We start from the raw sequence: 17,897 nt of genomic DNA on the forward strand, positions 1-17,897 counted from the left end.
TAATCCATAGTAATTAATTTTCTCACAAGCCAAAAATAACACTCATTTTTTGACATCACCGATTTCTAAATATTAATTTCAAGTGAGACCTTACATGGTTTATGTAACTCAGTTATGAATTCTATTCTGGAACTCATTGTTGGTGAAAGCACAACTTATTGACTTTACTACTTACCAACGTCTGAGACTTGAATTAAATCTTATTTGCATTAAAAATGAAACAAAATCGTATAAAAACCTAATTCTAACTTAATTTGATGATAATAACAACTAATTTTGATAAATTTTATTACTACCTTGCTAATTGGATCTCAAAATATCACAGGTTTTTAAAACAACATAATTAAGCCAGTGATAAGTATCTTTCCGCATAAAGACACTTTAATTAAGTTCTTGATTACTCATATATTTATCAGTGTTTTTTTCACAGCGCCTATAATAAGTAAGGTCTTTAAATATGAAACATAAAACGAAACTTGGCACTTAATTTGTAGGTCATTTACAACAGAACGTTGGCAAATCTTGTCACAAAGACTAACATATCAATAAAATCTTCTAAGAACCAGACTTAAGTTATGCGACAACACGTTGTAATTTCATTGCTTAAGTAGGATGATGCACTCATTTTCTCATTTCAAGGTAAAAATAAACACTTTGTTCCAACACATATTTTTATTGGATTTTTGGCACAAGAGCTGCATTAACAACGGCATTCTTTCCTTGTGCGTTCATAAAAAAGACGTTAAATACAATCAGTAATACTTAATACATTTCATACATTCACGTATAAAAAATGGCAAAGATAGGTATGACAAAGTCGAACAACGAAGATACCCGAACATCATGCACTGCGATCAAATAACAAACAACTGAAAATCCTATCTCCTAGTGGGCTCCGGGGTGGAAGGCAGAGTGGCCAAATATTCAAGCGCCTTCTGAATAGCCGCAGGAATAGGTGGAGGAGTAGGCAAATGTTCACCTTGAGGCTGGAAACCGTTCTCATCGGCGATGTAGGACAATTGGATCACTTGGCCTTCAGGAGACGTGTAAGTGAACTGTCCTTGGGCAACTTGGGCTTCCTGCTCCGGCTGACCAGCATTCTTCAGGAATCCTTGTTCTTCAGCGGTGATGCTGTTTCCAGTCTCGTAGCTGAAATTGAGTCGTTATTCGCGTTTTCGTCAAAGAATCGTATTTCCTGACCTGTATTTGTAGGAACCGTCGAAATTCACTTCTTGTTCTTGCCTAAGAATTGGAATTGGTTCGGTTGCAGGACCTTGTGGGGCGGCTACTACGGCGGCGACCAAAGCGACGAGAACGATCTGAAATTGGTTCCCACGGTAATTAATAATGAGGATTTCCTGAGAATATTTTAACTAATGACCTCTGACACGTTTGATATAAGCGCAAACTCAAATTTCATGACTCTTTTATTGCAAGTATTACACACGATTTTGTCACGTTAGGAATAAAGTGTCGTCACAAGTATTGTTGTTCGTTGTGACATTTTCTCTGTCATTAGTATCAATGGATGCAATTATGAGAGGTTTCACATTTTGCAAAGTACTGAAGGTGATTTAAGTACAATGGATTGGAACGCAATAAACACGAAATCTAAAATAAATGTGTTAATGAGGAAGATTTGTTTTTTATAAAACGGATTTTTATGTTAAGAGCGCGACTTCTTGAATCGTAAATGAAACAGTAAGTATTAAATTCAATGTCAGTGGCTAAAAGTAAAGGTTATAATTTACATAATTATTATTTTGGTGTGCAAATTCGAATTAACACACGGTTGTATGATTTTACTGATAAAATAGAAGTTTGCGTCAACATTTTAATCATAATTCAGATTGAGTAGTACCTACGTACATTTTTGGCTGAAACATTAATTCATAATTCATGACATTTTTTACTTAAAAAATTTTGGAGGCCGTTTTTACAGTTTTCGTTGCTATTTATTAACTTTATTGGCTCTATATGTTGCATTCTATTGTTTTTTTATTATTACATAATTTTTCCAGAAAATATTTTTTTTTACTTTACACTTACGATACGTCAATTTTTTTTTAATTAAATTTTGTGTAAGCTCTACTTTCCATCGAAACTAACTAAATTGAAAACAACTATTCCAGAAGTGCTATGAAAAATTTGTAACTTTATGGTAAAATTTCATTCAACCCAATTCATAAGTAGACACTTACTAAAAAATATATCATTAAAAAATATCTTTTATTTTAAATGTTAGTTTGTCAATTTCTTCAGGAGTTGTCTTCTATAATAAAAATTAAAAAAAAAAATGTTTTATTTTGACTAATTTTGATTTTAGAAAACTTCCCTTTATAGTTTTTATAAATCAGAAAATAGAAACAAACTTTTGCATGTTACTATGTCAATTTTTTTACAACGTTTCAGTACGGAAGAAACAGGTTATTGTGGAGTATGTTCATGTATCCTTAGTACAATTTATTATGTGGGGTTTTTCGTCCAAGGTGACAACAATAATTCTCATTAATTTATTAACGTGTTAAATTTATTACGTTAATAAAACTACAAGTTACTAAAAAACCAAAAATTAATAAGCTCTCAGGAAGCTTTGACGCTCACTCAAACAGTGATAAATTAATAAATTAATTAAAAAGCATTTTTATCTATTTAAAATGAGGAGCAACCAAAAAAAATATTTAACATCAGTTTCTACAAAAATTTGTGTTTTTCCTGAGACAAATTAATACATATACAGATTTTTAATTTATTGACTCACAAATTGAAAATATATATATTTAGAACGAAATTATAGACTTAAATTTCAAATTTCACTGACTTGCGCAATAAAACACTATAAAAAAAGAAAATTTTGGACAAGTATGTAACTAAAAAATATGATATTAAATTTTATTACAAAAACACAGCACTTCGTTGCTGTACATAAATTTCACATAAACCGTATCGCGTAAAGACTGTCAAAATAATTTTTCGAAAAATTTGAAACAATTCGTGACGGTAAAAATAAATAAACCACTTTTTAACAATTTCCCGAAAAAATTAAGAATTCTAGACCGAAACAAAATTTGGATCACACAATACGTCACAAGTCACCACGAGTATGCCACTGTTAATACTTACAACCACTTTCATGTTTCTTTCTGTGGTTGATAATCTCAACACAATTAACTGATTACTATGTTCATTACGAGATAAATCCAATATTTATACCTTAAGATCTTTACGAATATTCCCCCACCTACGCCCTGGTCCTAACCAACCTACTCCCGTGGTGCTCATCTTCAATAAAGAATTTACCCCCCACCGCTTTTTAAGGTCATAAGTCGTACTTACCCAATTTCATTCTTGCAATTGTCGTTACTCGAAATAGCGACCTCGGCAGCCGTTTATGACTTTTCGGAAAAACGCTCTTCGGATAATCCGGGTTTTCAGTTGCGGTGAAAATCGAGGTGGGTCAATTACCAATGCTAAACATATAAAATAACTTCATTTTCTACTATTGGGCAACCACAGGCAAGAGTACATCTTCATTATATTCAAATAGTCATTGAACCTTGGTTGATGAAAAGCTTGGCCAAAAACTGTTGCATTCGGCAACTTTCCTAAATGTTCGCTCGATTTACAAGCTATTGTTAGTTATCGAAAAATGTATCGTTTAGAAAAATGTTTCACAATTATTCTTTCTCTTTCGTTACGAGTTTTGCTTGATGAAAGAGATATTGATAGTCCTGATAGCAGATTGAATAATAATGTGGCCATTACGTCACAAATCTGCAAAATCCGATGCGAAATGCACAAATTAAAGATAAGCATCGGGAACCATAATAGTCAAAGCTAGAAATAATCCGGGGTTACATATTTTTGCATAGTTTATTTCGAGCTTTTATGTAATGTACTGACCCAAAAACTGCGTATGGAAATGATGAATATTAACCTCGATGATTTTGACTTTTATAAAAAAAATTGAATGTAAGGTCCTAGTTTCGATTTGGACGGTAAAAATTGTTTATGATTTCCGTTCAAATTGTGTTTCCTAAATCGAATTAGTGCTGCAGCCAAATTACACTAATGATGGGATAATTATTATTTATTGTTTTTAAACTAAATTGTTGCTATAATAAGCTTGCATAATATTTGCGTAAATTACATATGATCTGCATAAGAAAATATCGTAACTAATTAATTCACTGTAGAACTGAAAAAACGTATTGAATGCTATTCCTTTCAAATGCGTGTATTTTTAAAACGTGAGATATGAACTAATAAGAAAGGAAAAACTGTTCCGACACAATTGCAATAGTGCTAAAATTATGACAGCAGCGGTAATTAAAACTTAGTTGTTTCTGATGTTTAATTTATTTACAAATGGGCAGGTTGTAACTTTTTTGCTAAAAATAAAACACTAATGTGTACCTACATATCGTGGAACATTAAAAATAATTCAGTTTTAATAATAATCAGGCTAATTAAATACATTAAAAAAGAATTGAAAATGTATGCCTCTCTGTTCAGAATTTAGTACCTTGCACTCAAAGTTAGAAACATAAAATGCGGAAAATGTTTGATATTGAAATATATTAAAACTATAATTACCATGTCAACTATTCAAATTCTGTAACAGAAATCGTTCAAATATACTACATAAAAGATAAACAATTTGAATTAACAATTTCTACGACATATATTATTACGAAAATTCTAAGCACCTATGGCTCGTACTATGTCAAAATATCAAATCAAAAAGTATTGATATTTTACATTTAGTTTTAATTTTGGAAAATAAAACAAATAAATTTAAATCAGAACAATTTGAAAAATAAATAATTTTATTTGTCATTTAGAAATGTAACTAAATGGCCGTTTTATAACAAATATACATAGAACTAGACACTTATTATGTGGCACTAAAATAAAGATTAATTTGGAAAAGTGACCAGTTTTGTTGAGAGACGATCAAATTCTTTTCTGTTTTTTTTTTTTATATACTAGAATAATAATATAAACCTTCTGTCAACGTCGGCCTAGAAATTACCTAACAGAAAATGATCTTATATTCTAAAAAATATATGGATCCTATCTATCTCTATATTGAATCTAATTAAAGCAGAAACAAATGAAGTATTTTTAATTGTTTCAGAATTATCATGAAAAACATTCGACGTCTCTGTCTTATTTGTCATAGAATAAATTTCTCTTTGGGTAGTGATGAATGATGATGAATGATTAAGAAAAAAAATGTCGTCTAGATAGCCATGGAATTTTTTTTTTCTATTATGTGGGCACAATCGTGTGCTATCACTGCTGTTCGTTTTTGAGGTTATGGAAAATTAATCGCGAAATTCTTTTTACCCATCGCATTAGAGAGCAAGGCCATTCACCGTTTTATTGTTGAACATCATTTTTGTAATAATTTTAAGTAATAAAATTGGTCTAAAGTTATTTAGAAAGAAGTCTAACAGAAAATTCCGATTTTTTTTACGAAAATTTAGATGCCAAATATGAAAATTCGAGGAGGATTCAGAAACCACAAATACAAGAGTATATTATTTTACAAAAATTAAATAGCATTTACAAAAATTTTTTAGACAATTGAGGAAAACTCACCAAATAACAAATACATTTAGAAAAACAGTTAGTCTTAAACAAAAATTTTTCAAAATCCTCACGTAATAAAAAAACATTTTAAACAGTTTTGGAGCATAAAAATGCATGAACTATAGGGGTGAGAGTGCAAGAAAAAAATCCTTTTTGGACTAATGAACGACCTTTACTTAATTTAATAATAACAGAATAAAAATAAAATTCATCTTCATTCATGATCAAGTAAAAAAATAGGAAATAATTAAATCTAAATATGGAAACTGTTACAGCAACGTATATATTTTTTAAGTTATTTAACCCAAACTACTGTATTTCATTGGTTCTTCTTGTCTGTCATTCTATATTTTGGTGTGTGTGCTACAGGAATGAAAAATTGTACAACGAAAGTATACTTTAAATATATACATACAATTCTTAACAATTTTTTTTTGCGAAAATGTTGATCCCTAGAATAAAGCGGATTATTAAACCACAAGTACCTACAGGACTACGTTATTTTATAAAATCTAAATAGCGTTTACCACGCAAAATTTTGAGGTTACGCCATCAAATTGTTTGTGGGTATGATCAGACAAATTTTGGTTAGCGCTTTACTATCTACACGATATTCCTAACATACAGATAAAATTTGACAACCATTGATCTGGTAGTTTCGGAAATTATTTGTCTAGTAAAAATTAACACAGGCAGACGGAAACGGGCGACCTATTTCATCGTACTGTAAAGATCTCGAAACGTCGACAAAACAATTAAGCAGCCATTCGTCGGTTGGACCCTACTTACTGTTTTAGCTTTCCCTCGGGAAGTAAAAATTTGTTGTTGTTTCAAATATTTTTGCTTCCCGAGCGAAAGCAAGGAAGTATTGTAATCGAGTCCGTCGACCAACTCTTTACTTTTACGTTTTCTCGACTTTTCATGACGCCTACAATACAAAGAAATAGGTCTCCCGTTTCCGTCTGTCTGTCCGTCTGTCCGTCTGTCCGTCTGTCTGCCGTCCTAATTTTTATTAGACCGATAATCTCCGAAAGTATTGGGACGATTGTTGACAAATTTTGTATTTGTCAAATTTTGTATTTGACAACAATCGTAGGTGGTAAAACGCTAACCAAAATTTGTCTAATCATCGCCACGAATAATGTGATGGCGTCACTTCAAAATTGTATATGGTAAATGGGGTTTAAATTGTATAAAATAACATAGTCCTACACATGTAGTTTATGACTCCGTGTTGAGTTTTTACCCGAAACGTCCACATTTTTTGAAAAAAATCAGAATTATAAAACAACACTTTGCAATTTAATTTTGAATCTGCTAAACTGAATGCTTTGAAATCTTGCAGATGTTTTAAACTTGTGGTAAGCATGATACATTTTTAATCATTGTATATTTGCTTATCCCCTCCAAAAAATTGATGACGTCATCTCAAAATTTTGCCGGCTAAATCCTACCTAAAATGTGTAAAATATGATCAGTCTATACTTGCTTAAACAGGGTAACAAACGTATTTGCTCATTCCCCCTAAAAAATTGATGACGTCACCTCAAAATATTGCTGAATATATCCTATCTTCAATGTACAAAATATGATGACTATACTTGTGATTAATTTTTAATATATAATTAATATTTTTTAAATTTGCTTATATAGGCGTCTCAGAAAAATTAATAACTGAGTTGTGAAAAAATAAATAGGAGTAGTGAATAAGATTTAGGAGTTTAACTCGTTACTATGGAAAAATGCAATTTAACACCTTTCAAAAAAATCAATCTGATCTTAACAACTGCTAGCCCCACCCACCCGCCCCTTACTTTCTCAGGGTTTATGTCATTTGCCAAAATACGTTTTACCTTGGCAAGTACTAGCCCCGCCCACCCGCCAGCTAGTTTCTTAAAGGGTATGGCATTTGCCAAAATCAGTCTTATCTTAGCAAGTACTAGCCCCGCCCACCCGCCCTCTATTTTCTCAGAGGGTAAAGCGTTTGCCAAAATCAGTCTTATTATATGACCAAGCACTAGCCCCGCCCACCCAGCTCTGTTTTCTCAGAGGATGTCATTTGCCAAAATAAAACTTATCTTAGCAAGAAGTAGCAAGTACTACCCTCTGAGAAAATAAAGGGCGGGTGGGCGTTACTAGTACTTGCCAACATAAGTCTTATTTTCACAAATGACATATCCTCTGAGAAAATAGAGGGGGGGGGGCGGGGCTAGTATTTGTTAAGATAAAACTGATTTTGCCCCTATTGATCTTGTAAAAACTGAAATTTAAAGGTGTTCAATTGTAAATTTTCATGGTTACGAGCTAAATTCTTAAGTCTACCAGAAATGTGCAAAATATAATGAGTTTTTACTTGTGATTTATCATTGTATTCATATTTTTTAGATTTGCTTATACAGGTGGCTCAAAAAATTAATGAATTTGTCAATTTATTTTATTGATTAAATCAGGAACGGCTCACTCCATTTTCCCAGAAAATTTTGAGAATACAATACTGTTATTTTTAGTATTATAGAGCACCAATCCAAGATGATTCACGTGTCCTTGTAAAAATGTTGATGACGTCATCACAAAATTCTGTAAAGTAAAAACTCAACTCAAAAATGCTGAATATGTTTCATTGTACTTTAGATGGGAGGGAAAATCTGTCGAAACAGCTTTCGACCAATTTTTTTAAAAAATCACACTGACAATACAATTTTCAAACTGACAGGTAACTAAATTGAAAAACAACGGCGCTGCCACCGCAATATTTTTTAAATCAATTCCATGGCTGACTAGACGATGTTTTTTTTCGATCAAATGACATAGGAGCACAGTTAATGGTGAATTTCTAATACTTGGTTAATTACATATTACATTTCAGAGTAACAATCACTGAATTGTTTTTTCCTGTAGACGATAATAATATCTACAAAATCTCTAATTTTCCACAACAAGCAAAACAGTATAAAATTATGAAATTTAAAATTCATCCATCAAGGAAGTACTAGGTACATAGAGTCCATCCGTTAATGACTACTTTCATGTTTTCTAGACGTTTGATGAACTCTGGAGTATGAATTTGATGTTTGTCCTGATATTTATTAGACACATAATCCCTAAAAGAGCTCTCCAACTGTTTACAGTTTAGTTGACTAGAGCGCGAGCTACTAACGGCAAATCACAAGTTTGATCCTTTTATGAGCCACTTTTTTTTTTCTTACATTGGAATTGATATTATCTATTTTCATTTTTCTAAACAACTGGATTTATTTGATTATTTCCAACCAAATTTGAAACCAAATTTTTGTAAATAATGTCACAGTTTTTTAATGAGAAATATAAGAACATGACACTAATAACTTTACAATTTTCCCAACATTTAAGAGAAATTATAGGAATTGCTTCCGAAATAGACGATAGAATCAATCTGTTCACAATATCAAGATAACAAGATGTTACTGAATCAAATATGTTAATAAGTTTTTGAGATAACGTCATCAATTTTGTAAAGGTAAATTATGATGATGATGTAACATTCCTCAAATCACTGTTTGTGTATTATCACAATTTCACAAAAACCTGTTACAAACTTATCAAAATTTAAAAACGCTGTAACATATAATCCAGTTCTAACTGACAAATAAAAGTGATAAGTTTTTCTTAAAAGAAAACCTTGCAAAATGTGTTTCAGCTATGTTACATTTTACAAGTTCTTGATAATAATTTGCAAAATGTCCAAATACATCTCAGATATTCAATTTCGAAAATTTTTATCGTTTTTTTTTTTAGTAATATTAGTAGTACTAAAACTTACAAATTTTAATTACCAAATCTGGTTAAGAAAACTCATTAGTCATTATTTTTCTGCGTAGTTTAAAAATCTGAAAAAACACTTTATTTTTAGATCATTTTGAAGAATTAATTGACGATATTATCATGTATGACACCGATTAATGACTCTTTTGAGGTGAATTTGTAAATCAATTCGTTAAATTTAAATAAGGAAACATACATCTTCGATAATAATAATTCGCCATTAACATAGCTTCAAAAACTTCATTAATTTTATGAATACGTGTAAACACTGATTTAAATTCTGTAAGACTATTAAATCAATTTCATAATATTTTTCGAGAAACGACAACTGATGTTTATTTTTAGCTTTAAAAACATTTGCGACATCTCCTTACATTTACAATGGGTGCAGTTCTTTTACAAACAGTGGCACCAAGAGATGAAGCGTTGCTCAATTTTTAATACCGGAGAGGAAAATTACAAACTTATTAATGAAGAACATAAACACGGCATTCCAGTCGCTTTTGTTTACTCTTTCATACGAAAAAACTTTTTTACTTGACTCTTAATTACAGTAAAAATCAGGACCGGTACTGTGGCATTCAGCGCAATTAAGAAAATAATTTTGTTTGTCCAACAAGCCACATTTAATTTGTTTTCACAAACTTAACCTCTGTTAAGTTTCCCTACTTTTTATGGCATTATTTAAATAATTACATAAAGGCCAAACACTTTGTTTATCGGGAATTAAAATGTTACATCATCGTCCAGTCGTGAAAAAAACATGACCCAACGGTCACATTTTGAAATTTGTTTTAACAATGCGTTTACCTATTCTCTTTATTTCTACATAATTTTTTCATGTTTTATTACTTAACAAAGCTTCGACAGATCTAAACAAAATAGGCGTTCGCATGAGTATTAAAGAAATACAGGTAATTCTTTAAGTAAGGACCTTCAACTTTAATTTCATCATTACAGTTATTTGTGCAAATACAATGCATTCACCAGATTGTTAATAGCTAGAACACGCATCCATTCAGTTACTATTTTAGTGATGAACCATTAAAAACTATATTTATATACTTTTCGCTACATCTCAAATGTCATTTTTTTTTTATTTTTGTTTATAGCGATCTTTAAGACGTGATATAAATTCCTGAACGTGCTGTTGGTATATTAAAACACATTTTAATTTGCAATTTTATACGTTTTTCCTTGAAGACGTACTTCACTAATTAGTTAACCAAAATCCTGATGCTTGTTTATCGCGTTCCAAGCATTACTACGGGTTTACTACGTTTTGTGTTTAAGGTCGCTGCAATGAAAGTAAAGTTAATTTCACTATTTGCTCTACTTATTTCAGTCTCAGTGAACTTGACCTCTGAAAAGTAAACTTGGATCGTCGTACAGTGACCCACAAACGACTCAGACTAGTTTAGATACAACATATCATATAACTTTCATTCATGAATTATTCACAAGTTTACTTTATAATTATTTGATTTGATCCACCTCACTTTCAAAATATAGTTATCCAAAATGACATAATAATTATGTGGATCGACGCGTCATAACAACAAATGGCCGAAATTCAAATAAGTGCATAAATAACCCAAGAATAGACCCATGCTGTTCTTATGTAAGTAATATCTCGAGCTTTCGCTTTCGAGACAAACATTATCTCTGCATCTCATTCTTTATCGAAGCGCAATAAATTGCACTAAGATTTGTGCTCCAGCAGCTTTTTTGTTTCCTAGTTCCCATTTTTCACATTTCGTAACCACTCTCGATCTCGACCTCCTCTTGATGGATGATTTTTCCTTGGACTTTTTATCATCTGTATAATTATCCGCTATCGATAATATCGTCAAGAGATGAATTCATCGTGATCCTCTCTACGCGTTGATGACGCAAAAACAGTGTGGTAAGTTTCGGATCAAAAGGTTTTATAGTCAAATACTCACCTTGATTGTTTTTAAATCGCTACTTCTAATATTAAGCAAGCAAATTAGTTCTCTTATAAACTTCTATTCTCACCCGTTCCGTTATGTAAAAATCTGCAAGGCGTTTCTAAATCCCCATATGCAATTAAACGCAGTCCATTGTGACTGGAGGTCCAAAACTAAATCTCATACATGAGAAAGGTCACATTTGAAATCAGAGGTCATGAAATCAATATTATGTAAGGGACTCGCTGAAGTGCCATCATCGATAATTGAAGTTAGTTAGGTACGTCTACGAAAAAGAGGTTAACCTTTTGTGAGCCATTTTTTATGTCTCAGAACTGACAGGATTAAGCGGGTGTTGAATCTATTTGGCTCGAATTTCCTGCAACATCACCAGAAATGAGTTCTGCAAATTGATGTCAATAAATTTTACGAGATGAAAGTGTGCTGCAATGATAAACTATGTGAATTGCGTTTGATTGCACAACAGTAATAATCTCTTTCTTCGGATATTACACCTACACCAAGAGAGAATACATGATTTTTTTGTGCAAGACGGCGACTGTGTTAATCAGATTACCGTGAAGAATATAAAGGATGACTCAAGAGAAAATCCTGCGGTATTTTGTAAAGTGTCTTTAAAGTTTACTGGAAGTTAATGCAGGAAGTAAGTCGTTTGGTGCTACCTTCGCATGTTTGAGATTATTGAAGAATAGCTTCTTGAAAGTAACGACTGAAAAATGTTTGATGCATTGTATTCTTCATTCTTTGTTGAGAGTTGCAATTGTGGCATGTCACGTCGGGGGCTGTGACGCACCAGAGTTATGCAACGTTTGGGATTACCGCAGGCAGTTCTTTATATTCGCAATTGAGCAAAGACAAAATTTTAAAATGTTTACAGCATAGTGTAAATTAATAACTATTTTGAACTCTAGATCTTAGATTAAAACGACTAAGCTAAAAAACAGCTCGTTTAATTTTTAATTTATATCTACATGTTGTTTATGTGGCAAAAAATATATTTAATGGGCAACAATACACTGACAAGCACTTATTATGGCCAATCAATTTGAATAAATTTTAAAGTGAATTTTCTGTCAATAAATTTTTGCAGTGAAGTGTTAGCATACATTATAACACTGACTTTTAAAAATTGTTTATTATCCAGTTTGCACATCACTGACCGAATTCCCGGTTTTTTATTGTATTCGGCTGTTTTCCACCTTGACCCTTCACACCAATCTACTGTTTTAGTCCAACTTGAAATTTAGTTATTTAAATTTTTCAGGGTAATTTTCCTTTCCAGCGATTTGCTTAAACTGAAGTCTTGAAATCACCTAGAAATCCGTCTCTTTCTCCAGTTTTCATATATATTTGCTTTTTCTACTTACTTACTCGTACAGATATCTGTTACAATTTATAGCTATATGTAATTTTTTTTTTCGATTTCATTTAAATTTTATAATTCAACAATCAGCAAATTATTTTATTTTTACTTCCCGAGCGTAAGCAAAGGAAGTATTGTAATCGAGTCCGTCGGCCGACTCTCTACTTTTACGTTTTCTCGATCTTTCATGACTCCTAGAAGACGAAGAAATAGGTCTCCCATTTCCGTCTGTCTGTCCGTCTGTCCGTCTGTCCGTCCGTCCGTCTGTCCGTCTGTCCGTCTGTCCGTCTGTCCGTCTGTTGTCACGGATTTTTATTAGACAGATAATCTCCGAAAGTACTCGACCGATTGTTGTGAAATTTTGTACTTATATTAAGAATATCATGTAGATGGTAAAACGCTAACCAAAATTTGTCGAATCATCCCCACCACTAAAGCGATGACGTCACTTCAAAATTGTACATAGTAAATGGGTTTTCAATTGTATAAAATAACATAGTCCTACACATGTAGTTTACAACTCTGAATCGACTTTTCACCCGAAACGTCCAGATTTTTGGAAAAAAAATCAAAATTATAAAACAACATTTTGAAATTTAATTTTTAATCTGCTAACCAGAATGCTTTGAAATGTTGCAGATGTTTTAAGGCTATAAAGAGCATCATAAATCTTTAGTCAAAAAATATTTGCTTATCCCCTCCAAAAACTTGATGACGTCAGCTCAAAAGTTTGTGGAATAAATCATATCTAAAATGTACAAAATATGATGAGTCTGTACTTGTGATCTATCACTCTATTCATATTTTTTGGATTTGCATATACAGGGTGACTCAAAAAAATTAATGAATGCGTAAATATATTTTATTGATTTAATCAGGAACTAGAAAACCGAATGCTCTGAAATCTTGCAGATGTTTTAAGGTCATAAAGAGCATAATAAATGTTTAGTCAAAATATATTTGCTTATCCCCTCCAAAAACTTGATGACGTCAGCTCGAAAGTTTGCCGAATAAATCATATCTAAAATGTACAAAATATGATGAGCCTGTACTTGTCATTTATCACTCCATTCATATTTTTTGGATTTGCATATACAGAGTGACTCAAAAAAATTAATGAATGCGTAAATTTATTTTATTGATTTAATCAGGAACTACAAAACCGAATGCTTTGAAATCTTGCAGATGTTTTAAGGTTATAAAGAGCATAATAAATTTTTAGTCAAAATATATTTGGTTATCTTCTACAAAAAACTGATGACGTCAGCTCAAAAGTTTTCCGAATAAATCGCATCTAAAATGTACAAAATATGATGAGTCTGTACTTGTGATTTATCATTCCATTCATATTTTTGGATTTGCATATGCAGGATGACTGGAAAAAATTAATGAAGGCGTGAATTTATTTTATCGATTTAATCAGGAATTACAAAACCGAATGCTTTGAAATCTTGGGAATATTTTAAAGTTATTATAAGCATGGTAAACTTTTGTTCAAAATGTATTTGTTCATCCCTCCTAAAAAAATTGATGACGTCACCCTTAAATTTTGCTGAATAAATCCTATCTAAAATGCAAAAAATATGATGAGTTTGTACTTGTGATTTATCATTCCATTCATATTTTTTAGATTTTCTTAAGAGGTGGTTCAAAAAAATTAATGAAGTCAATTTATTTTATTGATTAAATTAAAGGCAACACTTATTATTAGTATTACACCCCAACCAACCCAATTTGGTAGACACAAAATTTGTTAAAGGAAAAACTCGGTTGAAACATAAGGGTAGCACGCTTATTTACATCGACTTTAACGTTACAGATCTGCATTTGTTTTATGCGGTCACTTGGTTCCGCGAATGCGAAATAGACATGTTTATAATCAACCAATTGTGAATTTCACCGTCAAGAATTAAAATAAAACCCAATGTTTTATATAATAAGCGGAAGTCGAAGCAATAAAACCGACGGTCGTTTTGTTTACAGTTTCTGTGTTTGGCTCTCACGTATGCTGTTACGCCTGTCATCTTAAATTAACAATGTTTATACATACACGATTTTTAGTTGCCTCTGATACGTAGGTATACGTGAGTAAATTGTTTCGTTATTTTATTGATTATTACAAATCAATATTCAAACGACCCAATTCATTTTCCCGAAAATTTGAGAATATAATAATTTTATTCTTAGTATTACACTACATCTATCCCAACTGATATACGTGTCCTTGCAAAAATGTTGATGACGTCATCGCAATTTTTTTTTAAATTCCCACTACAAAAATGTAATGAGAAAAAAAACACAATAGGCATGCAGTCGTCAAGTTTCCGACAGCGAGGGAAGTACTGTCTAAACCATAGAAATAATATTATATGGAAGTAAGTTAGAGAGAGACGCGCGTTGTCAACACAGTGGGACAGAGATAGGGCTCTCTGGGTGGCAAAGCATTGACGCGAAATTGCACAGCACTGTTTTTCTGGAGGTTTCTTTCGTGCTGTCGCATAGTGTTTGAAGGTGTATTTTTGCAAATTTACGTTTTTTAATCTCAAGTTACCTTATTTAAATGTCTACAGTCTTCTTAAGTTGTATTTTATTGGACTATTTATTAAATATTGTGAAATCGTGTTGTGCGTATAATTGAATAGAAGGTGCAAAGAAAGCAATCCTGTTTCATTTCATAGGTAATAATCACATACACAAACGAAGGATTTCGTAAATAATTTAAAAAATTTGTTAGATTCCTTAAACATTCCGAGTTACGAAAAAAAAACGGATCATTGCTACAAAAAGAGGGAATTCTGTATCTATTGATTAATGTTTTAGTTATTTGTACGTGGATTTAGAAAATAGATTTTAGTAGAAAATTTCACACAATTTAATATGTTTAATTTAATTAGACACCCTGTCACTTTTATCGAAAGTTTAATTACGTTTATCCTAAAAATTTCAGAATTACCAATGAAAATACATTACAAGATTAGTTAACTTGTAGAAGATTATTGTACTAACTGAATTCGTAATATTTTATAGATTCTCTATACATTTCATTCTATTAAAAGACTATCTCCACCGCTTAACATGATTTTTGTTGTTTCACATTACACATAATTTTAATGTAAACTATAAAAATATAGTTTTCATTAACAGACGTTTGTTATAATTGATTTGTTTGAACAAATTCGTAAGAAAACGTATTAATTCCCGTTCAAATGAAGCGTTTCTTGCCACCCAGCACGTGATACGTGGTCAGCCGTCCTTTCCCCACTGATGCATAACCGCTCTAGCTATTTCTTTCTTATGTTGATTACACTCGCTCGCGTATGGAAACGTATACAAGGCTCCATCCACTCCTTTATTAGATCAATGGTCTAAACTCTTTAGACCAATTTTTTGCTTTTCAGGGACGTTACTAGGTTCAAGAATACCACTTGCTTTTTAACCATGCTATTTTTTAATTTTTTTAATGTATCATTCTGTGAATATGAAAATTATTATTTTCACTACAGTAAAATATCAGACAATAGTAAAGATATCTACTATTGATTTAACAGTCAGCCTCGAGCTATGCAGCTTATATTCAACATGAAATTAATATATGCCAATTTCCAACTCAGATACTTTCTCCACAAAGTCTCCAAGGTAGGCAACATATTTAACAACATACAGTAAAGAAGTTGTCTATATTAGTTCAGAGCTTTGAAATTTTGAAACCGTATAACTGAACAGCTTTCTTAGTTGTTTATAAAAAGGTAGTGCAAAATGGGTTCTAAGGCAAGACTACTTCCAAATTTTATGATTCCGACATATTTAATTACGACAGCTAACACAATCATTTATTAAACTCTGTTTGTTGTTAAGTGCAATGTGGTGTGACCACGTTACCAGGGCAAAACACCCACTGAATTCGTTAAAATTTATATTGTTTGTAAAATACGTGACCAACAAAACATTAATTTTAGAAAGGTCCGGATTTTTTACCTACAGTGCGTAATAATTTTACAACGTAGTTCGGAAAAAAAAATCAGATGTGTGTAATGAATAACACGAGACGGAATTTACGTACTAAGTATTAATAAATCCTAGTCTGACATGTTTTTAACATTGTACCACGTAACATTATATTTATGAAAATGGTTACGAAGTAGATTTGAGAACTTAGTGTTTTCAAAGAAAAAATTGGTCTATGGTTGTTTAGACACAATTTCCCCTAACCCTAAAGTACATTCCAACAAATTCAGTTTCTTCGAAAAGTCATAAAATTATGATAACTCACATAAGTTGAAAAATTTCGGTACGTTTTGCTTCATTGTAGCTTAAGTAATAATTACTCTGCTCCCCTGGGATGTGGAGATAAAATCAATTCAATTTTTGCCACGACTTTGTCCAAAATATTAGTCAGAAATGATATCGCCCTCTGGAAATACGTCCACAAACACTTTTGTAATGTAACTGTGATAAGAAATCAAGGCAAATCCATAAACCAGGAATACATCGCACAGGAATATTTTATTTCAAAAATTTAAATACTAGTTGCTATTTAAAATGTTGCGGTGACGCCATCAAATTGTTGGTAGGAACGATTACACACGTTTTAGTTAAGAATTTACCACCAGACAGACGACAGCCATCACACTGAACCAGGAAACCTATTTTTTACATACTCTAGGGGGTCTCCCGTTTCAGTCTGTCTATCGCCTGTGTCAATTTTTATTAGGCCGACAATTTCCGAAACTGCTGTTATCAAATTTTGTCTGTATTTTAGAAATATCATGCAGATGGTAAAACGCTAACCAAAATATGATTAAACATCCGCACTAACAATTTAATGACGTCTGCTCATTATATTGCGTAATTGACATTATCAAATTTTATAAAATAATATACTTACTCTTATACTTGTGGTTTACGAATCTACCTTGATTTTGTTTATTATTATATCCGTTTTTTGTTTAAGCTGTCTTGTTCGCTTAGCGAAAAGCATAAATCAAGAACGATTCACGCCATTGGCTCGGAAATATAAGAATACAGAAATGTGGCGCCGGTCTATATTTAATAATAATAAAATAATTGTTATTATAATAACAGCTCACTCATTATTATATTTGGCCCGTTTTTGCTCCATTGTAGCTTAATTAATTAAATTAGGCCCTCTTCTGTTTAGGAGAGACAACATCAATCAAATTTCA

General features: G+C 31.7%; 1 protein-coding gene across 1 annotated transcript; it reads right to left on the reverse strand.

Moving 5' to 3' along the window:
* Positions 1-653: 653 nt before the first annotated feature.
* On the reverse strand, positions 654-3,188 carry LOC135120213 (endocuticle structural glycoprotein SgAbd-4-like). Its single transcript, XM_064044533.1, has 3 exons — positions 3,124-3,188; positions 1,201-1,319; positions 654-1,149 (listed from the first exon to the last, which is right to left on the reverse strand). The coding sequence occupies exons 1-3, from the start codon at positions 3,133-3,135 to the stop codon at positions 879-881; spliced, it is 402 nt and encodes a 133-aa protein (XP_063900603.1). The 5' UTR covers positions 3,136-3,188; the 3' UTR covers positions 654-878.
* Between the last annotated feature and the right edge of the window lie 14,709 nt (positions 3,189-17,897).

The sequence above is a fragment of the Zophobas morio genome, unplaced genomic scaffold (genome assembly GCF_036711695.1).
Source record: "Zophobas morio isolate AGI-343-1 ecotype UQ-CSIRO unplaced genomic scaffold, CSIRO_AGI_Zmor_V1 ptg000005l, whole genome shotgun sequence".
Lineage (NCBI taxonomy): Eukaryota > Metazoa > Arthropoda > Insecta > Coleoptera > Tenebrionidae > Zophobas > Zophobas morio.

What these genes read in the sequence shown, in the direction of transcription:
- LOC135120213 (XM_064044533.1), bottom strand. An exon ending in GACGGTTCCTACAAATACAG is followed by an intron (nt 1,150 to 1,200) that starts GTCAGGAAATAC and finishes ACTCAATTTCAG; the next exon opens with CTACGAGACTGGAAACAGCA.